The 25,258-nt window shown below is 37.1% G+C and overlaps 1 protein-coding gene across 5 annotated transcripts in view; it reads right to left on the reverse strand.

Annotated features, from left to right (window-relative positions):
• The window catches only part of LOC127416154 (protein 4.1-like), a 199,192-nt gene that overhangs the window by 82,974 nt on the left and 90,960 nt on the right, over positions 1 to 25,258 (reverse strand). For all 5 annotated transcript variants that reach the window (XM_051655326.1, XM_051655327.1, XM_051655328.1 and 2 more), the window contains exons 2-5: positions 24,519 to 24,688; positions 20,033 to 20,428; positions 14,977 to 15,195; positions 3,586 to 3,690 (exon numbers count right to left, since the gene is read on the reverse strand). In XM_051655326.1, the coding sequence (XP_051511286.1) occupies positions 3,586 to 3,690; positions 14,977 to 15,195; positions 20,033 to 20,428; positions 24,519 to 24,674 (876 nt within the window). In that variant the 5' untranslated portion in view covers positions 24,675 to 24,688. The remainder of the gene's footprint in view (positions 1 to 3,585; positions 3,691 to 14,976; positions 15,196 to 20,032; positions 20,429 to 24,518; positions 24,689 to 25,258) is intronic.

Consider the following 25,258-nt stretch of genomic DNA (forward strand, 5'->3'; position numbering starts at 1 on the left):
TGTGTTCTGACACATTCCACCCGTAACAATCTTTTTTTTTCCTCCCCAATTTCGCATGCCCAATTCCCAATGCGCTCTAATTCCTCGTGGTGGTATAGTGACTTGCCTCAATCCGGGTGGCAGAGGACGAATCTCAGTTGCCTCTGCTTCAGAGACCGTCAATCCGCACATCTTATCACGTGGCTTGTTGAGCACATTACCGCAGAGACGTAGCGCGTGTGGAGGCTCACGCTATCCTCTGCGGCATCCGCGCACAACTCAACACGTGCCCCACTGAGAGCGAGAACCACATTATAGCGACCACGAGGAGGTTAACCCAATGTGACTATACCCACCCTAACAACTGGGCCAACTGGTTGCTTAGGAAGCCTGACTGGAATCACTCAGCATGCCTTGGATTCTCGTAACCATCATTAAAATTTTCTGTGACTTGTGCCACAGTAGATCTTCTGTTGGATCGGACCAGAGGGAATAGCATTTATTACCCTTGTGCATCGATGAGCCTTGTGCCACCGGTTTGAGGTCTGTCCCTCCTCGGACCACTGTCGGTAGGTACTCAACACTGCTGACCGGGAGCACCCCAAAAGCCTTGCTGTTTTAAAGATGCTCTGACCCAGTCGTCTGGCCATAACCATTTGTCCCTTGTCAAAGTCACTCAGGTCTTTACTCCTGCCCATTTCACCTGAATTCAACATGTTGACTACGAGAATTGATTGTTCACTTACCATCTAATCTACCCAGACCTTGACATGTGGCCTTGTTAGGTGATGATCAACCTTATTCGCTTCACCTGTGAGTGGTCATTATGTTTTAGCTCATCAGTGTACATTGCAAGTTGGTACCAATACCAGTGAAATTTGATGATTCTCAATTCCAGTTTTAATATCATAAAAACTATTACTAATTTGTTAATTTCATAAGTATTATTTAGACTTCAAGTAATCATTTTAGACAAGTGTCATTAATAAGATAAGATCAATGAAAATAATTAGCAGCTATAGAACAAATAAATTCAAATGAGGAAAACATCAAGTATTCAAGTAAACATTCAGAAATTGACAAAAGAAATGTAACGTTCATAAAACAACTTAAATGACTGTTTTTCATTGTATGATTATAATACCTTTAAAAGCTACTAAAGTACTTCAGCTACGAGCAGTGAGCTGTGTTCTCGATATCTTGTTACTGTTGTTTGATTAATATTACCAACATATCAGACAGCGGCAGGTCTATTAGGCAGCATTTACACTCAAATTCACATATTTTTTCACAAATCTGCTGTTTACGTTCACTTTAGACTACAGCTGTCAATTTAATGCATACATTTAGTGTGATTAATTATGTAAAACAAAGTAAGTTTGTGTTTTTCTGAGGCATGTCAGCAGGGGGCAGTCAGCATGCCTCAACAAACCTCACAAGCAGCGAGATCAACATAATGTGCACCCCTGAATTCATGGATTCACTCTCAAATTTAAATGCAGTTGTCACTCCTGAAACGCTTCAATGTGTACGTGGCCTCTGTGATGCTTAACAGCTGTGGACATTGGTTGCATTGTTGGTTATAAATTAGTGATTTATAACAGCACAGATCAATCACTTTAAAAACATGCCAACATGCATCTGCTTAGGGACAGAAAAGATCCCAGCATCTCTCTCACACAAACCGTTTCCTCTCAATGGGTCTATGGAGTGCCTCACAAATACACTACACCCAACAGAACTACAAAACAACACACCTGAAAATTGCACATCTAATATCCAATGATGCATCTCTAACGATCAACCAATCATGGCACAGAGAAAAAAAACATTTAACTTCATGCTTTGATGCCAACACCAATTAAAGGATTGATCTGCTGCTGTTTTTTGTGAGCAGAATTGTCACATTGTCACTAGATCACAACAAATCAATAGCAGCAAGAAATCAATGTAACTAATAGCTGGTGCGTTTGCGAGAGTGAACAACATTTACACTGAATTTGGTCAATGTCAAATGTTATGGAGGGAATCTAGGACCTACAGGCTAAAACATCCTGAAGCAATCAGCTCATGTTTAAATATTGGGCTTTTCAAATGTATAACAGAGAGATTGCCTCGATGCAAGTGCATGAATGCAGACTTCTAGCTACACAAACTTGATCTCATGTGTCCTTACATTTCATAATGTCTCAGAACTAGGGCTGTCAAAATTAATATAACACATGAGATTTATCGTTTAACAGCATTACTTTTTTAATGCAGTTAACACGTTTATTCAATTTGACTTAAAATAAATAAATACATTTAATAAACAGAATGCAACAGTCTGGTTCTGGAAGTAAAAATCCCATTATTTTTTTTGCAAAGGGGAATAGATTATGTTTACTTAAACAGTGTTGGGCAAGTTACACTACAAATTACTTGGCTTAAATTGTAATCAGATTAATTCCTGAAAAACTTATGTAATTATTTCACATACTTAGTAACACAAGTAATTCAGTTAACTGAAAATAGTAACTGTAATCTGATTACAATAATTATTTTTTACTGAAAAGTAATTAGATTATAGTAACTAATTACTTTATCACATTAAACCCAACCCTGCTTATAACCAATCAAAGAAATACCTACCGTAAGCTCAGAGGTTGTTCATTGATGGTTTTTCTGTTGAAGTCATCAGTCCACATGATTTCAACTTTTTTAAACAAATGTAAAAAAAAAAAAAAAAAAACAAATAAAAAAAAAAATCGCTACATTTGTTATAACTACATTTCCCATGTTCCTGATGCCAAAAAAAAAAAGACTCTGCAGCTCCACCCACTCCCATGATGTTCTGTGAATGAGGCAATCGAGTCGCTCTTTCTATACTCTCAGATTACTTATATATTTGTTTATATCTGAATATTTTGCAATACAATTTAAATATATTGTTTCTATACTTCAAATCAACAACTTTAAATATCAACTGTTTTATATTTTCCATCGTTATTAATTCCATTACCTCATTTGCAATGCTTCATGGGATTGTAGTTCATTCCCTCATTAAAGACGTTAAGTACATAGTCTTGTATCTTTGTCTTTTTGGAGCCAGAAGGTTTAGTTGATGGCTTACAACTTCTTTTATGAAGGAAAAAAAAAAATGGGAAAAATACCTCCAGAATAAAGGCAGCTGAAAAAGTGTGCACTGGGGCACTCTTAAGAAATATTCCTTTGTGAATATTCCTTTTCCCCTATAAGCACTGTAGCAGAAATCTACCTCAGAATCACACACACATAAATTCCAAAACAAGTGCCATTCACACAAATTGCAGATTTCAATAAAAACACTTTTTCCCCCCTTAAAAATCAACTGAATTCTTTAAAATACAAAAATGATGAGATCAAATATTTGAATCGATTGACAGCCGTAGTCAGAACATGTATGCACTGTTGCACAGAGTACGCTTCTGGCCTGAAAACACTGAAAAAAATTTTTCCCTAGAACTTCTGCCCCTCGTCTTCTGTGATGGTAGTTTGATGGTGCTTCTAGATGTGAGATCCAGAGACTTGTCCATGCCATGTTAAGGTGAGTGATTGAAGTATTGTTCAGTGAGAGTTTAAACTCACCCTCTGGTCGGCGTTGTCTTTAAAGCTCAGGCCGAAGTAATCTTTCTCCAAGAGATTCAGGTGCTCGCACACTTCAAAGAACAGGTACTGGCCTTTTGCCCGTTTCTGGAGGAAGAGGAAAGATGATACATGACACATAAATCCATGTAACACTCTAGGGCTCGATGAAGTACGCTAACAGCTGTCTCGTAGAATTCAATTGTCTTGAACTCGAAACATCTTCATCAGTTACAGATGTGGATGTGATATACTGAAGTATCAAGTAATAAAACACATCTCTTTCATGTTAATCTGAGTTTTTGTGCTAACCAGCAGTATCATTAGCTGGGTTTCCATCCACATATTTTAATGGAAATGTTGGGATAATGGTTTTTACAATATTTTGATTTTTTTTGCTGTACAAGACTTTGCTGTCACCTGCATTGTTTCCATTAGGTTGTTTAGCACTAGGTTGCTCCAGCATTACATAAATTATCAACAGACACTGATTTGAGGACAGAAAACTACTTGACGCTGGAAATGTCATGTCACGGCTCGTGTTCAGTGCTGATGTTGGCCGTTTCAGTCTGAATAGTGACTGGACGGAGTCTCAAGAGTCTGTATGAAGATTCCACACACAGGCGCTGGGTCATAATGGGCATGTTTGAGACGTTCCCCACATTCTGGACTCAAGAATAGTAAGTGTGAGTGTGTGTGTGTGTGTGTGTGTGTGTGTGTGTGTGTGTTACTCTTGTAGAATGAGAGGGCCGCACTGAACTAAACAGTCTCTCTATATTTCTCATAATGGTGTTCTCCAGACACAATAAACAACGTTCTTCCAGCATTACTCACGGTCTCATTGGAACTGGAAGAGGAACATTTATAGACAAAGGAAAGTGCTGCATTTTTCCATCACATCTATTAAGACTGCAATGCAAGACTGGTAAACAAGTGTGTTTATAAGGGTCATATTCTTGGTTTACTTATAACACATGATTTAGTTTCTCATGACCATTTTCTACCCTTTTTTTTTTTTTTAACTTTAATGCAGGTTGTTTTTGCTAAAATAGCATGAACACAACTATGCCAGTGACTTCTAACCAATGTGATGTTATTTTTTTTAAAGCAGAGTCAACCATTAGTAGGCTGACTACCCTGAAAGATATGTAACACTTCGGTGCTATTAAAACATTGCTGTTTGTTCGAGTATCCCGACCAGCCTGACAGCACCATTAACTCAACCGATGGTTTCAGTTTGGGGCAGAACCATCTATTTGTTCAATCAGATGCACAGAAATTGCACACTTCAACTTTAAAGGAATATTCAGGGTTCAATACATGTTCAGCCCAATCAATAGCATTTGTGTCATAATATTGATTACAACAGAGCTGAAATATTCTTCTAAAAATCTTCATTTGTGTTCTGCAGAAGAAAGAAAGTCATACACATCTGGGATGGCATGAGGGTGAGTAAATGATGAGAGAATTTTCATTTTTGGGTGAACTATCCCTTTAAGCATAAGCTTTTAGCTAAAAGGTCTTTTAATTTTTCAAGATTATGCTAAACAAATTAGGTCACAAGTGACAAAACCTTTGACTGGTACTGCATCTGCAAATCTTGTGTTGAATATCTGACAACAAATTCAGATCGGACGATGCTTTCTGTTTTGCATGTGTTGACAGCAGCTAAAGAAACCCCACAGGTGGAGACAGATCCTCAAGCGGTGGACACTGGAGACGTGTCCTCATGGTAAGTAAATAGGTGTTGGCACAATGGCTCAGAGCAAAACAAATGGCCACAAATGAACCCAAGAACCAGAAGACAAAAACGGAATATAGCTCTGATATCCACCTCAGTGCACATTATGACTGTTAGCATCATGAACGTTTGCAAAACAGTGTTACAATTAAGTGTAAGAATTAAGAGAATTAGAATTAGTTTCACATCATAGCAATTACTTTGTGTATTTTAAAAAGGCTGGAATGCTCTATTGACCAATCAGCATCTAGGACCACAACTAGCCGTTTTTAATAACGCGTCATGTACGACAGCGATTTAACCACCGTTAAGAGATGCTGTTAGGCACACATTTGCATGTCTAGAGGAGTTCATTTAAAATAGTACCAACACCTTTATTCAAAAAGCCTCTAATTGTCATTAAATGATGCATGTATAATTAATATTAATCATGAACAATTATTATGCTGTTTAATAGTTGATTAGTTCACTTTAATGGTTTGTAGCATCTACAGTATTTAAATGATGTACATTCACAGGTGTGTGTTTGTGTATACATCAGGTAACAGCTTCAACCACGGCTCATCCAATCATATTTTACAGCTGAAACTACACGATTAATACAAATGTGAACTGGCATTTCATCAGGAGCAAAAAACTACTATGTATTAACAGACACAACACATGCTCAGACTGAGACAGAGAGAAAGATCAAAAAGAAAGGAAAAACTAAAACCAACAAATGAATAAACAAAAGAACGAACAGAAGCAGCAAAGAATAGGTGAATGAAAAAAAAAACGAAAAAAAACAAAAATGAAAGAATGAAAAGAGGAAGGAAACATGAATGAAATAAACCCAAAACAAAAGGAGAAAAGGTAAATGAAAGTGAAAAGACAAAAGAAAAGAGTGTGAGAGTGAAAGAAAGAGAGCTCTTAACTGCAGTCTGAACAATAATGCAGCTGATTTCATTTTTGAATGATCTGATGTTGTCAGAATGTTTGAGGGTTTTCACAGGGTCAATCATTCTGAACGTGACACTGTCCTAAAGCATTACTGTCACACACATCCTCAGGGGAACACAGCCTGACAGATTTATCATCAACCAGAGAGAAAGAGACAGAATCTCTCTAGCATCTTGTACTCATGATGGTCATGTTATTCAAAGAACTCGGATGCTTTTATGTTTAGTAATGCACATGCAACATTTCAAAGGAAAGGACCAGCTTTCTCTCCATAAACTCGCCATTTACGGCATTAAAAAAGAACGCCATATGTGGTCTGCTGTTATATAGGTCACCGCGCTGTGATTGGTTGAAGGTATGTGCGCTGTGATTGGCCGAGCATTTGTGAAGGCCATCTATCCACTTTCTCTCTCTCTCCAGAAAGAGGCTCAAAGAGAGACATGATTTTTTGTTAACCGAGGAATCAATAATTCGGTCAGGACTAGACCAGCGGTTCTCAACTGCTTTTGATTCAGGACCCAAAGCTGAGCAAAACAGTGTCACACAGAAGTAAATGACCTTAATTCAAATGCTGAAATGTTAACATTATCATAAACAGCCATAGAACCTACAAAATGCAAATAATTGGCATGACATGAGCTGAACTGGAAAACTGACAGATGTGTAAAGGCATAAACAACAACAGAAGTTTGATTTACAAGACTAACAACTGAACTCCAATTTAACGTTTGTGCTAGTAAAAAAACTAAAGATTTTTCGATTAATCCCAATCTTCTTTTGAATGGCCCAGATATGATTATAACTCATAATGTCAACTGCAAGACGATCACCAAATGAAAACAGAGCAGAGAGAGAAACACACATAACAAGAATTTAAAGATGGACTTTTTATTTCCTAATTTCAGCCAACGTACACTGTTTGATTGACTGACAGGTGGCTCGTGTGTGTGCGCTTAGTGTGTTTGGGATCTGAGAGCGCTTGTGGAGATGCGGTAATGCAGATACGCACCCAAGAGAGACAAAAAAATACACGTCTTGTTGAGGTATTTATGTAATCAATTAATCTGTCTAAAGTTAATGTAAACAGCGGGACAAAAAAAATATCACTATCAAAATATCAAACATTAAGTGTTCATTTCATCTAATAGACCTGCTACTGTCTAGTATGTTGCTGTTATTAATCAACCAATAAGAAGAAAACAGGAAAACACACTGCTCCTGGCTGAATAACTTTAGTAGTTTTAAAAAAGTATTAATGCACTATAATCAAATAGAACAGACCAGTAATTGAAGTAGTTTTATGTACATGTTCAAGTTTAGTTTCCATTTCTGAATGAATACTAGAATAACTGATACTGCCGTTAAAAACTTCAAGCACTGATTTCTGTAAGGAATACTCGTCCCTCCTTTTCTTTAAAACAGCACAAATGTGTGTTACAATGGAAGTCAATGGGGTCAATAATCTGTAAACATTAAAATACTCACTGTTTCAAAAGTATAGACACAAGACGTAAACAATATGTGTGTTAACATGATTTTATTAGCCATAAACCCTAAAAAGATGATTTAAACTTTACAGCTCAAATAATACAAGAGTTTTAACAGAAGAATTAATATAAGTACTTTTATAAAATTATAATCTTCACATTTCTGTCTTTAAACCCTCCAAAAATTGACCCCATTGACTTCCATTGTAAGTGTGGTCACTGTGTAGTTTTGTTCACCGTTCTCAAGGAAGAGGATGTTCTGTGTTCATGAGAGACTTCATTGTCCCCTCCGTCCAATGAAAATCACGTCTGGAATGCTTTGTTTTATCTTGCGGCTTACGCGGCAGGGCGACACGGAGACAGCCACCGCTCATCTGAGTAAACATGTCACTGTCTCCTGCATGAATACATCAGGACAATAGCGGTTAGTGATGCCTCAGCACTTTCCGGTGGCGGGAACAAAGACGACCCTGTTCAAACATCACAGAGCGTCCAGTAATTAGAACCCAGGCCTCTCTCCGCTAACATCATATCAAAACAACACGAATACTTCTCGTCACTTGTTTGACCTCAATGAAACTGTAGTTATACACAGTTATCTCACACAGTTAAACATGGATGCAACCTAGTGAGTTGCTCATCTAGACAGCACTTTTAGAGAGTTTGTACTGTAGGCGGTACATAATCTTGCCTTCTAAAATACCTTATTTAGGCCAAAATGTGAGGTTGCATCTCATGTGTTGTATGGAAATAAAGCAATCCCATAATGCATGGTGACAAGCTCAGTGAAAAGAACAAGTTTAAGGGAAATTTTATATCATATATTTCTGTATGAAGACTGTATATAATTGCCCGTTGTCTCACACATGCGATTTCTTGCCTCTTTAATGCCTCTTGTAGCACTCTGCAGTATCTTTTTGATCTAAAATATTAAAATCAATTGAACTCTGATCAATATTTAATCTCCATTTATTTATGTGTTTGATAAGTAGCCATATAATAAGGATTATGAACATTCAGCCACTACTTCACGTCATTACGTTTAGAGATGCAGTCAACCTAGTGAGCTTAAAATTAAATGTAATTTGTACTACTATTACTACTTCCTATAAAAAGAATAATAATCATCATTATTATTAAATTGTAAAAAACATTTGTATTAAATATCAAATGATAAAATGATAAAAATTTGATTTAATATAATGTAATATCTTTTAAATTAAAGATTTGATTATTATTATTATAAATTAAACAAAATAATAATAGTTTAATAAACTGAATTTTTATCATTTAACAATTTAATTATTATTACTGTTGTTGTCTTTACTATTAATATTAGTAGTAGTAGTAGTAGTGAAAATTAAACTTATTATTGAATAGCAATATATTTCAGTCGTAATTTCCTACCTTTAAAACTCTGGGGTGCATTATAAATATTTAGCTTGGCTCATTAATATTAATTTGGTGATGTAACATTATGAAAATGCTTATAGAGCAGACATCAACGTATCAAGATGTGTTGATGGGATGTACGATACAATGGTTTTTTTTTTGGTTTTTTTAATTAGGCTGATTCTGGAAATAGATATTAAAGGAATAGTTCATCCAAAAGTGATTGTAATTGGCAGTGGGTAGTAATGCTATAATTTCAAGCAAGAAACAACAAAACACTTAAGTCATTATTGAGTGAAAATCTTGTTGCGGGTTCATAAGTACGAGAGAAGCTCGTTCACACTGATTTGCGAGAACTTGCCCTGTAGAGCGCTCCGTTTCTGGCTGTAGCAGAAACAAGTTCTATTATGAACATGCAAGTTAGTGATAGACCGATATATCGGCCAGGGCTGTGTTTCCCAAAAGCATCGTAAGCCCAAGTAGATCGAAGAAACCATTGTCGCCAATGGTCTCTATTATCAACTTAAGCTTACGATGCTTTTGGGAAACGCAGCCCTGGCCAAATAATCGGCTGATATTTGCCCATTTTGTGATTATTGGCATCGGCTAATAAAATAACCGTGTTCGTTTGACTGATTAACAGAAGTGTCTTTCCCTTGGATCGGTTCAAAAATATCCCAATAGATTTCTCAATGGATAGTCAACACTTTCTGTTTCCAAGTTTTTTCTTTCCAATTTTATACAAATTTGAATAAACATTGCATAAGTGTTTGATTCACTTTAGAAATTTTGTGTACATCTGATTTGATGTTGTTAAATAGTATTAAGTTTATCAGCATTTCAATCAGCATCCTGCCCTCTAGATATCAGTATCGGCCATTGAAAAACCCATATCGCTCAACCACTAATGTGAATGCAAGAGGTTTAAGCAAACAAGCTTCTCTTACAAACAATGGACGTCAGGATTTTTAATGAATAAAGATCATGACCAGTCACATGGACTAATTGCAATTCCACTGCCATTGTTTTAAAAAGAGGGACCGAGACATTCTTTAAAATGTCTTATTTCGTGTTCTGCAGACAAAAACGTCATATGTGTTTGGGATGACAGGAGGGTGAGTAACGACATATAAAATCTAAATATTATCGTGCCGATAATGGAAATATGGCTAATTTGTTATGATTTATTTGCATGCAGCTGAGAATCTCTGACTCTCTCTACAAGGAGGGGCTCAGGCAGTCTCAAGCAACAATGTGCATGCATACACACACACAACGTCTCTGTGTGAGTCAAAGACAAGCTCATGTCGCTCTGTGAGGATTATTTCAACATATCTGCACTTTGTTACGTTGTTTTGGGGCTACTTTTAATGCAGGATCATCTGCTGTAAGTAATGACATATCATTTCCCATATTCTGTTTATGTTTCATGAGGCAATAAACGAAAACACGACAAAAACATGTATGTATGTTACTTGAGGGCAATCATTTTGGCTTAGTACATCATGAAACAAACAGAATGTGGGAAATAGCACACCGTTACTTACAGCACAGCATCCAAACACAACCTAACACGGTACATTTATATTGAAATAATTCTCACAGAGTGACTTGAGATGACTAAAAACACTAGTTTGTGAGTAAAACAAATGTGCTTGTCGCATTTTATGAGTTCAGACTTATCTAACATTATGACTATTCGATCTGTACAATGTTACCAATTTCCATTATGATTGTGTTTGTTTAATAAATTATACAGTGGAACTGTCACAGATGAGCACTGTAACAAGCATTTGTGAATGAGACAAGCATGAGCACAAATCACCGCTGCACTCGCAGTCTGACTTTAAGAATACTGTAAATATTTTACAGTAGAGATTAGGGTTTGTATTGTGTGTTTTGTTGGTTAATGTTCATGTTACATGCTGTTTATCGTCCCATTTTTACAGCTGTTAGAAGTTCTTTATTCTCTCTCTGTGAGCGCTTCATCAGGATTACCATAAACACTCACATAAATGGGCACCATACAATTTATGCAAGTGTAATGTCATTTATTTCTCATTCAAATCAGCATACATCTGTAATACAGGCACATTTATGGTTCGTTACATCTGTCAATCCTTAATTGGCAGTCCAAATTCAAAGCTTTTAAATGACATCTATTTTAAAATGAATAATTAGCAAGCAGTTCCAGGTTAAAGGATTAAAAATTAAAACATTTGTTTTAAATATAATTTATCGTTATCAGCCACAATGACCTTATCGGTTATCGTATCGGCCCAGAAATTCCATATAAGTGCAGCCCTATAAATTAGTACATTTTATGAAAGAACTATTCCTTTAAAGAGCACCTATTATGGTTTTTCAAATATTACCTTTCATGTAGTGTGTTATATAGCTGTTTGTGAATGTAAAAAAGTCAGCAAAGTTTCAAAACTCAAAGAGCACGACAAATGGAGTTATTGACTCCCAAAAGAAAGAACCGATTCTGAACACCTGAAACGAGTCGTTAGTAATTCCAGACTTACTTCCTGTACTAACCTATGTAATTTGGTAACAAAAAACCAGCCTCTGGTCTTCATTCAATGCTCACAAACAGCTTTGACCCGCCCTCAAACACTACACTAAGCGGTAGACCGTTTAGAATGAATCCTTAAGAACGGATCATTGAACGAGTCGTTTTTGACACTGGGAAAAAAAGGTAATGCTGCAATTTAAATTATGAGCAAATTAAAGTGTTTTCTGACCTTGAATGCATGTAAATCTATTGTATGAGACCTTTAAAACAAAATCAGGCACGTTTAAAACCATAATAGGTGCTCTTTAAATAAATTTTATGTGAATACTTCATACTAAATAAACAAAGAAATAGTATGGATTTATAACAATGACCATCATATCTGTTATTGGCCCATAAATAACTGACAAATTTGACAATTGACAAATAATTATCAGTATCAGCTAAAGGTTCTACATCGATGACTGTTATGTGTGTGTGTGTGCTGTCCACGTGTCCGGAGCCCAGCAGCGGCAGCAGACGGCGGGGTTTAATCGGCAGGAGGTGGACAGACCCACGCTAATCTTTCCCTTGAGAACCCCCCCCCAAAAAAACACTTAACACACCCTCCAAATCACTGCGAGGTCACAGGTCATCACCCTGCATTTAAGTCTCTGTCAGCACGCTGCCTGCACATTTACATCAGTAATTTTATTAATGAGATTAACACTGCAGTACTGAACCAATCAAAAGCCATAGAGTGACAGCATTGATTCAGACTGAGAAGCAGGAGGAACAACAACACATTAGGTCATCTAAAACTGAAAACAGTCACAACTGAAATTAGTTCTAAATATGTGGCAGATCACAACAGAAACCCAATTAGGATGATGTCACAATCATCAGAGATAATGAGTTCTGTTGGGCTGATGCTGTGTGTGTCAGATTTCTTCCTGCATATTCGGACTAAAAATAACCAGTGTCAGGGAGAACACAACAAATACATCTCAATCCATACAAAACGATTAGTGTTATTCTGCGTAATCAGAGTAAAGAGTAATACAATTTGGTTTGAGAAGGAAACTGAATTCCTGTGAAATAACCCTTAAAGGAATAGTTCACCCAAAAATAAAAATTCTCTCATCATTTACTCACCCTCATTCCATCCAAGGTGTGTATGAATGTCTTTCTTCTGCAGAACACAAATGAAGATTTTTAGAAGAATATTTCAGCTCTGTAGGTCCATACAATGCAAGTGAATGGTGACCAGAACTCAGAAGGTCCAAAAAGCACATATAGCCATCATTAGTAATCCATATGACTCCAGTGGAGTTACAAAAGAGGAGCATAGATATATAGAATCATACATAGATGCCTATAGAATAGGGATCTACGTATGAATATCTATGCAGAGGAGGCTTACACACTTGCATCATGCGAGAGGCAGTTTGAACTCCAACCTAGTCAACGTACACACACCAAGCTGGCCGGAAGCAAACATTTTTAGTAAAAAAAGTTTTAAATATTGTTCTATTTCTTACACTCACCTAGTGTTTCACTTCAGAAGACATTAATTAATCCACTGGATTATTTTTATGATGGCTATATATACTTTTTGGAGCTTTAAAATTTGGCACCCATTCACTTGCATTGTATGGACCTACAGAGCTGAAATATTCTTCTAAAAATCATCATTTGTGTTCTGCAGAAGAAAGACATTCATACACATCTGAGATGGAATGAGGGTGAGTAAATCACGAGAGAATTCTCATTTTTGGGTGAACTATTCTTTTAAATTACTGTCAATAATGACAACTAGGAGAACAGCTGGACACTTCACTATAGGAAACGGCAAACCCTTCTCGCAAAACAAAACAAGAGGCCACTGGAGGATGGGAGGGTCAAAAACACAAACACAGCTATGGAAGATTTTCTGAGGGTACATTTGAAACAAGTTTGAAGGCTGTTGCGAAGACTCTTATCCATAAAGGCAAACATGAAACGGCATTTGCAACATATTTGACTTCTGTAATATCATGTACTGCTGTGTGAAACAGGATACTCTGTACATATTAATGGGAGGCAGGATTAGATTCATCTAAATTAAGATTAATTAGATCATAGATTAATATACTGGGATTTTAATTGGACCGTGAAATGTGCAGTGTTAATCTCTTAAACAAAATTACTGATGAAAATGTTCGTGACGAAGGATTTTTTTGTCAACGATAACGAAGATGAGACAAAAGACGCATCATAACGATAATCAAATGCTTTTAGTTAAAACTGTTGTCAAAAATAGAACACTTAACTAACGGGTTAATTACCTCACTCAAACACATCCTATATACATTGTGACATTAATCATTATATCCACAACATAAATGTCATATTACAACTTACATCTGCACAGACAATGAAGAGAATGACAAGGTGAACTTAAACTGATGCGCTAGTCACAATGTGTAACTTGATTTGAGGAGCTGTGTAACTTGAGTTGTTTTAAGGAAAACGCTCTTTCCTTAAAAACGCTTACATGTAACGCAATACCCAAAACTGTCTAAACGTGAGAAATTCACGACAGAGTCCCTTCTAAAAGTAGCTCATACTTCAGTGGATTCAATTTATGATATTAATCACAGGGCTCTCTGGAATACTGGATTCTGATTGGTCAATGGCGCCATCTAGTGGTCTGATATTTCTCAGTAACAACCGCACATCCACGTATCAGACCGCACATCCGGGTATTGAGAGTCATCTTTACTACTTCTCAGATCACTGTGCGATCTCTACAAGATAATAAAATAATTTCAAATCAATGTTTCATGTGCATTTATTTATTTGGCAAGTAGTCTTGTAATAAGCTGGATAATGAGGAGTCAGACGTTCATTAATTACAAAATAAACACCAACAGAACTCTGACGCAAACTGGAGGTGGATTTCAGCTGTTCAGCGATTTATTCTCAAATAATTACATAATTTCAATGCAAATCAATGTTTTATGTTAATTTATGTATTTATTTGGTTAGTGGCTGTGTAATAATTTGATTATGTATGGTCAGCCCGTTGTCATCCGCTTCGTGTCTGGATTCTGATCACCCTGTCGGGGTTTATTTTGCGATAACAACCGGCTGACTGTACATTATCCGTTACTTGTGACAGGATATTAACATGAGAATGCTGTCGTTAAAAACGGAGCTCCTGAAATAAGTTATATCAACAGATTAATCCATATCACACAAAGTGTAATATCACAGTGTCTTACTGCAACTAGCCTCAAAGTGTTCAACCATAGAGACAGAAATACACAGACAGATAGACAGACAGGTCTCACCTCCACCTCGCAAGAGAACTGGCTGCCGTCCAGCAAGGTCACGTGACACACTACCATCTTCATCTTTTTGGTCACTTTGAGTGGAGAAAGAACGCTCGTCTCCTGAGGGGTCACCTGCTCCTCTACTTTCTTCTCCTCCAATTTCTCCGTCTTCTCTCCGTCTGTCTTCTCCTCTGTTTCCTTCACCTCTGTTTCCCCCTCTTTCTCCTCCCTCGCAGGCTGTGAACACACACAACACACTTTAATCAGACACACACATACACACTGACCTGTCACACACTCATGTTTTCCACTGGAGCGGATCGCTGCCTGATGATGTCACTGGGTGGATGCTGAATTCAGACACAGAGAAGAGACTGATGTTTTTTGGCAAAACTATGGAGCGCAAGGAAGTGTTTAATGACACTAGAGGTTTTATGGTGTGACAGGCGCTCTGTAAGTTGTACTGAAATCACAACAGTAAGCATGTTTGGAATACTGCATCATATTTTTCAGCATCTGATTTCCATTAGAAATGGTAGACATTGATGGTAGACATCTCGTTGAATGAAAGAACACAACCTACAACTCAACCTAGTAAAGATAGAGCTTCTCAATGTTCCAGCAAACCCAGCAGTTCATCATAACTTGACCATTCAACTAGACTTGTCAACAATTACACCATCCAGGACAGTCAGATATCTTGGAGTTGTGTTTGACAAACAGTTGAACTTCTCAGAACACATCGCAAGAACAGCCCAATTATTCAGATTTGCTCTGTATAACATTAGGAAGATCACACCCTTTCTATCCAAGCATACAAAACAACTCCTTATCCAGGCTCTTGTTATATATAGACTGGACTACTGCAATGCTCTTCAAGGAGGACCCGCATTTACCGTTGAAGTCAGAAGTTTACATACTCCTTAGCCAAATACATTTAAACTCAGTATTTCACAATTCCTGACATTTAATCGTAGAAAACATTCCTTGTCTTAGGTCAGTTAGGATCACTACTTTATTTTAAGAATGTGAAATGTCAGAATAATAGTAGAGAGAATGATTTATTTCAGCTTTTTATTTCTTTCATCACATTCCCAGTGGGTCAGAAGTTTACATACACTTTGTTAGTATTTGGTAGCATTGCCTTTAAATTGTTTAACTTGGGTCAAACGTTTTGGGTAGCCTTCCACAAGCTTCTCACAATAAGTTGCTGGAATTTTGGCCCATTCCTCCAGACAGAACTGGAGTAACTGAGTCAGGTTTGTAGGCCTCCTTGCTCGCACACGTTTTTCAGTTCTGCTCACAAATTTTCCATCGGATTGAGGTCAGGGCTTTGTGATGGCCACTCCAATACCTTGACTTTGTTGTCCTTAAGCCATTTTGCCACAAGTTTGGAGGTATGCTTGGGGTCATTGTCCATTTGGAAGACCCATTTGCGACCGAGCTTTAACTTCCTGGCTGATGTCTTGATGTTGCTTCATTATATCCACATCATTTTCCTTCCTCATGGTGCCATCTATTTTGTGAAGTGCACCAGTCCCTCCTGCAGCAAAGCACCACCACAACATGATGCTGCCACCCCCATGTTTCACGGTCGGGATGGTGTTCTTCGGCTTGCAAGCCTCACCCTTTTTCCTTCAAACATAATGATGGTCATTATGGCCAAACAGTTAAATTTTTGTTTCACCAGACCAGAGGACATTTCTCCAAAAAGTAAGATCTTTGTCCCCATGTGCACTTGCAAACTGTAGTCTGGCTTTTTTATAGCGGTTTTGGAGCAGTGGCTTCTTCCTTGCTGAGCAGCCTTTCAGGTTATGTCGATATAGGACTCGTTTTACTGTGGATATAGATACTTGTCTACCTGTTTCCTTCAGTATCTTCACAAGGTCCTTTGCTGTTGTTCTGGGATAGATTTGCAATTTTTGCACCAAACTACGTCCATCTCTAGGAGACAGAATGCGTCTCCTTCCTGAACAGTATGATGGCTGCGTGGTCCCATGGTGTTTATACTTGCATACTACTGTTTGTACAGATGAACGTGGTACCTTCAGACATTTGGAAATTGTTCCCAAGGATGAACCAGACTTGTGGAGGTCCACAATTTTTTTCTGAGGTCTTGGCTGATTTCTTTGGATTTTCCTATGATGTCAAGCAAAGAGGCACCGAGTTTGAAGGTAGGCCTTAAAATACATCCACAGGTACACCTCCAATTGACTCCAATTAGCCTATAAGAAGCTAAATTAGGCTTGACATCATTTTCTGGAATTTTCCAAGCTGCTTAAAGGCACAGTTAACTTAGTGTATGTAAACTTCTGACCTACTGGAATTGTGATATAGTCAATTAAAAGTGAAACAATCTGTCTGTTAACAATTATTGTAAAAATGACTTGTGTCATGCACAAAGTAGATGTCCTAAACGTCTTGTCAAAACTATAGTTTGCTAATATGAAATCTGTGGAGTGGTTAAAAAATGAGTTTTAAATGACTTCAACCTAAGTGTATGTAAACTTCTGACTTCAACTATACAGCAATTGATCCAGAACATGGCTGTATGATTGGCCTTCAATGAGCCCAAGAGGACGCACATCACACCTGAACTGCACCGATTGCCAATGGTTGCTTGCGTCAAGTTCAAAGCATTGATGCTTGCTTACAGAAAAACCACTGGCTCTGCAACCCCCATCTACACTCACTTCTTCAAGTCCAAGCGCCCTCCAGAAGCTTGCGATCAGCGAATGAGCGGCGCCTTGAGGTGCCATCTCACAGAGGCACAAAATCACTTTCCCTGACTTTAAAGGTGCTCTCAGTAACTTTTTGTTTGTGTCATCTAGGACATACAGTGACACCTAGTGGTGTGGATGCAGCATCATTTAAATTACAAATGCCATTATAGAAATTCACTATTCACAATCAGCCACGATTATTTTAATCCATGAGTGAAAGTGTCCAATAACAAGACGGCTACTGAGATTGAGTAGTATTCAGCTGGTCATGTGATTTTAAATTGGCAGCCCCCATGAGGGGACCCTCTCCATGTAGAATAAAACAGCTTTTATATGGTAACTGATATGACTAGAGTCTTCATCTCATGTGAGTGCTCATGATTTTATACATATGTTTCAAAATTACAATTCATTTCTTTAGGAGTAAAACTTTTTTTAATGGGGAAAAAATTACTGAGTGCACCTTTAATTCAACTGTTCCTCACTGGTGAAACAACCTGCCACCTGAGCAGCCGATTCTTTAGCCACCTTAAGACACTTAAGGTGTCTCCTTTGCGAGCACATGAACCAATCCTACTAATGCAATAATGGTCTTCCTCTATAAAAAAAAAAATTAAATAAATAAAATAAAATGTGACTTTTGTCACTGTCTATCACCTTCCTCTCTACTTGTGCTTCTCAGAATAATTTGAGAATGAATCACTTCTGTTGCATTCCTCAATTGTAAGTCTCTTTGGATAAAAGTGTCTGCTAAGTGAATAGATGTAAATGCTTTATAAAATTTCAAAGCTTTTGAAGTAAATTTGTCAGTTTACATATTGTCACTGGAAAAAAAAAAAAAAAAAAAATATATATATATATATGTATTTTTGCAGATTTCAGTGTCAATACAGACGGCAAATGAAAGTTAGGCATATTTATGTATATTCTTTTTTTTTCCCCTCCCCTTTTCTCCCCAATTTGGAATGCCCAATTCCCAATGCACTCTAAGTCCTCGTGGTGGCGTAGTGACTCGCCTCAATCTGGATGGCGGAGGACGAATCTCAGTTGCCTCCGCATCTGAGACGTCAATCTGCGCATCTTATCACGTGGCTTGTTGAGCGCGTTACTGCGGAGACATAGCGTGTGTGGAGGCGTCATGCTATTCTCCGCGGCATCCACGCACAACTCACCACACACCCCACCGAGAGCGAGAACCACATTATAGCAACCACGAGGAGGTTAACCCATGTGACTCTACCCTCACTAGCAACCGGGCCAATTTGGCTGCTTAGGAGACCTGACTGGAGTCACTCAGCACACCCTGGACTCACGACTCCAGGTGTGGTAGTCAGCGTCTTTACTTGCTGAACTACCCTGTGTATATTCTTTTATGCATAGGTTTTAGCCTTGTCCCAGACCCAGACTACTTTCAATATTAAACTATGAAAATCCACAAAAAAATACAAATTATTGCATATTTAAAACTATGATCATCTGAACAAAGAGTGAAATAAACCATTTCAAAATGTAATGTGTGAAAATGATTTTCTATCCATTTCTAAAAACTGTCCTAAAGTTGTGATTTCATTTCCACCACACTAAACAATTATGCACCTAATAAAGTTTTTTCCAAAAGTTAGTGTACTTGTTAACCAAGTGGACAAAAGTGTCAGTGAAGAGCATACTTGTGATGAAATATGAGATGTTTGAAGAAAACAAAGAAAAATCAAGGGAAATATCACTTGTGAACAACGTGAGTATTTTTATTGGTTATTTCCAATCAAGCTGTAATTTTTCCAAATTATAAAAAAATAAAGTAGATTTATTATAAGGGCTTTTCTAAAGGCGCATCTATGTATACATGCGTCAGATGGAGAATTTCACTTTGGTTGCATCGTGTCATAAACAGCGTTTTCAGGACACTTTGTCAAGTTAAATTTAGTTTAAAAAAAAATTTAATACAAGGGTAGATATTTAAAGTATACTAAATGTAGTTTGAAAAAAATTCTGGAGACCCCTGCAATGGGAGTTGCACTTCGTCCAGCTGTGTTTGATCGTAAGAACACGTCCTCATCTTGTGTTTCTGCTGTCAGTAAGTGTGTTTGTTGTCTGTAAAGCTGGAGTCGCTCTTACTGCCCCCTGCTGACTGAGACTCACTAAAACATCAAGGTGCTACTTCAAGCTTCAATTAATCCGATGGTAGGAAAATTCCTTATTACGGTCCAGGGGAGTGATTAATTGACACGTTATTACTTTGACACGTTATTTTTTATGTAATTAAATGCATTGAATTAATGCATTATATCGACAACCCTAGTTATTAAACTTTGAGGTGGAGATATGAAAAAGATGCAGATATAAATGCTCACCTGTGTATCAGCACTGCCGACAGACTTCTCCACCTTAAATTTCTCCTCCACCTGCACCTCCTCTGGCCTGCTCTTGTCTTTCACCTCCTCTCCTGTCACCTCCTTCAGTTCCTCCGACTGCTCTGTGCTTGGAGATGCCGCGTCACCTCCACCCTCCTCCTCTTTTACCTCTTTCTTCTCCTCTTCCTCCTTCACGGTCTCCACGCTCTCCTGCTTCAGTGTGCTGCTCTCGCTCGGTTTGTCTTGGCTCTGTGATTTCTGTCGTTTAAGCCATGGAGGCAGAAAGCGAGAAATACCCTTCTCTTTCTTCTGCCCGTTGGCAGGAAGAGGGCTTCTGGCTTCAGGTGATGCTGCCTCTTCCTGTTCAGTCTGGGGTTCTGTGCTCTGGCTCCCCTCCTGGTCGGGAGGACATTAGAGAATCAGACATTCTTTTCTTTAAAAATTCAATAGCTTTAAGCCATGAACATGACCTGCCACATTTTCAACAGTCCTGGTTCTGGAAGTATTTTTTTAATTGATATTTTTTCCATGGGGTTTTCATAAAATCCTTCATTACAGATTTGTGCACCATGAACCAAACCAACCAGCTCTGAGGTGAATCACAACATTACATTTAAACTTTGATTTAAAGCAATAAAGTATTTGAAAATCAGACAAAAACACAAATGTTGGTGTCTTGATTGGTGGATCTTTCTCTTCAGGATCACGGTTAGTTGAAATAACACGGACTGATGGCTTCAACAGAAGTATTTACCATCGATCAACAACCTCAAAGCTCACGATATGTCTGTCATTAAAGGATTATATATTATTGTCAAAAATCTAGTCCCCTATGGAGGAAATGAATGGGATTTTAACTTCCGGAACCAGACTGTTGCTCTCAATTGCTAGTCAGAGGCAGGTGGTATTAGGGGGAGGGACATTCTCATTATTCAAAGCGTTTATTGGACAAAATTGTGTATTGGCACTTGAGAACAAAATTATGTCATCAATATCCATTTTCCAGAAAGAATGAATTTTGCACATATTTTTTTCACATATATGTGTGTATTAAGTTCATGTGGTCCACTTTAAATTGTATGGGTCTTTAATTCAGTAAGTTGTGTCAAACTAATTTCATTACATTTTCAGTTATTTTGCACTTACATTTTTTATTTTTATTTTATTTTCATAAAAATGTCTTAAATCTTTGCAATTTGGTCAAATAATGAGTCATGGAGGAAATGCTAAAAACCATGCCTGATTTTACTTTAGTCATATTAGAAAACAAGGCTGTCAATCAATCAAAGTTTGTAATCTGTTTACTTACATAAGATACTTTTAATCATGAGATGTAATTAATCGCATATCAAAAAAAAAAAAAAAAAAAGAAAAAGGTAAAATAAAGATAATTCCAAAATATAAATCAAAATAATTATAGGTAATATAGGTGTGTGTGTGTGTATATATATATATATAATGTTATAATGTACCGATTTCATAGCACAGTAATGTACTGAATATTAATTTGTTTTTGTTACCAACTCTGTTGTAACTTTACTTCCAAATGAACTAACTGAAAACATTTTCATTGTAATTGTGATATTGTATATTTCTGCGAATTATCTTTATGTTCAATAAAGTATTTCATCAAGATTAAATCCTCGTTTTGCATTTTTATATAACAGTGTTATTGTTTGCAGCGCATAGACCTACTATTGTAGAATTACGGTTCACTCGTATTCTCCACTGAGGCTGTAGATTGTAATATAAAAATACAGTGTCTTGAATTGAACTCATATCAGCCGTTTCACCTCTTAAATTGATGTGTAGTACAATACAAACATTAATGTGTATTGTGTAGTGGATAAAACAGTTTAATAATCATATTAGAATATAATTAAGAGTGTTGTTTATCTTCCTCAAAGTAACATTGATTATAAATGTTTAAGCAAATAAAATCAACATGAAAATAGCTCGTCATGACTCTGTTCAGCAGGTAATCTCCCGAGTCTTCAAACCATGAGATTCATCCGCCACAAGACCAGTGCTGAATCACAACTGGTGTGAAGTGTTCCTCTGCAAGTAACTTGCAGTTTTATGCTTCAACCACTAGAGGGACAAAGGTTGCATAGTGTAGCTTTAAATGTGAATCTCATCAACTTGACTAGGCTCTAAAATATAAAACTAGTATCTTAACTGTAAACAAATTAAAGTGCATGAATTTAGCCACATACAGACAAATATAAATATTCTAATATAGTGAACGTAAAATTCAGCAAAGCACATCTTTGCCACTGTTTCTCGCTGGACTAGGTGATATTTTCTCTGAACTGCCGTCTGTTGTTTGGAGAAGAGTGCACCCACAGTGCGCGTCAAGTATAAATGCCTCGGCAGTCGAGAGCTGCACGCAAAGGACGCACTGTTGTGCCAGGCGAAAGATTAAATCTTAACGTGGTACTTCAAGCTTGAATTGCTAATAAGGAAAATTCATTATGGAATTTACGTGCAGTCAGGGGGCATGATTGTGTTCATTTTTTAATGTGTTATTTTTATATAATTTAATCGCATTGAATAAACTTGTTAAATCGACAGAAAGTCAAGTTGAGCGAACTAGGACATTTGAGAAAGTTGAGCACATTTCGCCAAATGTAGTAAGCTATCCAGGGACTCAAATTCACAAAGAAAATGTGCATACTGTGCACAGTATATATACTGCAAAAATAGTAAGAGTAGTATCTAGTATGGTAGTGCCATTCCAAACATACTCAATGAAAAAGGAAGGTTTATGAAACTCACTTGTACCATTCTTGTAATGCATCAACAGCAGTCAAATCACAGTGCCTTGAGTGCATTGTATGCACTTGGCAAATAAACACTCATCTAATTTTGATTCAGACAGGCCGTTCCTAGCACTATTAGCCTTGTTTTGAACCGATGTCATTAATACTGTTCAGTGTTGGCTGTGGTCTTTGAAACTAGTCACCAATAACCTAGTTTCCATCCACTTTTCGTGCTATTTTGTTATCGACAAAGTGAAAATGCGTAAATTTCTTTTTGAGAAATCTGCCATCTTCTGCTTGTTTCCATTCAAATGGCCTTTTATCGCTAAAAATGGTGTGCGTGATGACGTCATGCCTAAAAAAACACTTAAGTTTTGGTTTATTGCAAAATAAATCTGCCCTTAAGCTGTTGCCATACAGAAATGTGTGTTTATCGCTAATAGTGTACCTTTCGCCTCTCAGATGTCCCTAATCCCCCCACCTGAAGGAGCAGTTGTCTTCTGATAGGACTGCAATATTGGTCCTGATGTTGCACCTATCGCAGGTTGCCACCAGTGCCGACCCTGAAAGTGAATCATCATGGCCCTGTTCAAGCTGGCAACCTGCACTAAGTAGTGGGGGAAACTTTCGTTCTTAGTATAAGGACCATCCATCGATGTGTGTATGCTGTGTGCACAGATATTAAAGAAACACTGATGCGGTGTAATTTCAGGGTTTACATATGATACATTCCTGATATTCAAGAGGCTATTTTGATCAATCATCTAATCTAAAGCATCGCCATCTCAGCTGCATTATGTCCCGCATATTTGTCCAGCAACCTTGATTATCATCTAAAATTCATTTTAGCATCATAATGCAATTGACATTTTCTGAAGAAGCTCAGCAAATGCGATCCGAGGTGAAGAGGGTTCGATTTCAAATATCGAAAAGTTTTTAAATGTTCAAAAGCTTGTTTTCTGACAAATAGTTCTGATAGTTTATAGTCTTGATAAAAGTGTAGAACATTCTGAGAATGTCATGCAGCCGACTTTATTCATCTACAGAACATGGTAAGGCTCATTTAAGTTTGTGTAAAGAAAAGGCATATATAGGCCTAACAATATCATTTTTGGTTTGTAATTTATTTTTTTAATTTAATGCTTTATTCATTTGGTAATTTATTTAATTGAATACAGGGAACAATAATTTGATAGAATTGGATTGTGTGTTAGTGTTCAAAAAAAGCACACTGAAGCTTTTCTCCTAGTATTGTGTATTTATTTTTAATTTAAAACATCTTTGTGCACAGAAATATGTTTTTTGTATTGTGGGCTAAGTCTGTTATTATTAATGGTGTGGAAAAACAACTTTAATAAATAAACGGATGGCTACCATGATTCAATTAATCACAAAGAGTGGCCATTCATTTGTTCTATTTGCACTTGTCGATGACAGGTGTGTACCTTGTCGTCATGATTAACACAGGCTAACGATTGGGGTAAATTCGGTCACGTGACACTATATTTTTGCGATAATGGCAATTTTCTTGACAAAGTGTTTCCAAACCGTTTTTTTGCAACATCTGATGTATCAAAATAAAGTTTATGCGCTAGAGTTAAACGGATAATTTGCGTTTCCATCAGCTATATCGGTAAACTTTTTGATGCACTACAACTTTTGGTGCAAAAAAACCTTTGGATGAAACGTAGTTATTGTTGCATAAAGAGTTATTTCTTTAGTACCTCCTGTGTGTCTGTGCTGGCTGGGGCCGGTTGGGTGTCACTGTCAGTGGATTTGTCAAGCTGGTCTGTTTGTGGAGGGTCCGTCTGCTGCTGAGCTTCTGGAACCTTCTCTGGTTCCTTCTTCACATCTGTCTCTGGTCCCACCTCTGTCGTCATTATGCCCAATCACACTGAGACCCAAAAGAGGACCGAAAACACACTTAGACAAGCAACTCTATATATTTACAGTCTATACAAGGGTCATATCGTGAGCAGTGTTGGGTAAGTTACTCAAAGAAGTAATCTTATTAAAATGTCAAATTACCTCTTAAATGTTAATCCAATTTACTGATTACTAAGAGGGAAAAAAAATTAAACTGCTTAATACTTTACTTTTAAGTTACTTTCTAAAACAAAAAGGTTTTTTCGCTAATCAAATTAAAAATAATGTATTTCCTCCTTGTGCAGTGTTGCACACAAGTCACACCCTGAACATCACAAAATTCATGTTATAAATGTATTCTACATATTTTACAAACATGTTACTCAACTGAAATTCACTTGATGTATTCGGAGTCATTTAAAATGTAATGTAGCCTTATAAACTATTTTGTTTTTTTTACTTACAAGTAATTAGAATACAGTAGGGTATTTCCTGGGATTCAGTAATATTTCAACTTGGAAAAAAATGGACAACATTTGATTAATTGAGTACTTCAAAACATTAGGCACATATTAAACTCCAACAAATCATATATATA

Source organism: Myxocyprinus asiaticus, chromosome 25 (genome assembly GCF_019703515.2).
Source record: "Myxocyprinus asiaticus isolate MX2 ecotype Aquarium Trade chromosome 25, UBuf_Myxa_2, whole genome shotgun sequence".
NCBI lineage: Eukaryota > Metazoa > Chordata > Actinopteri > Cypriniformes > Catostomidae > Myxocyprinus > Myxocyprinus asiaticus.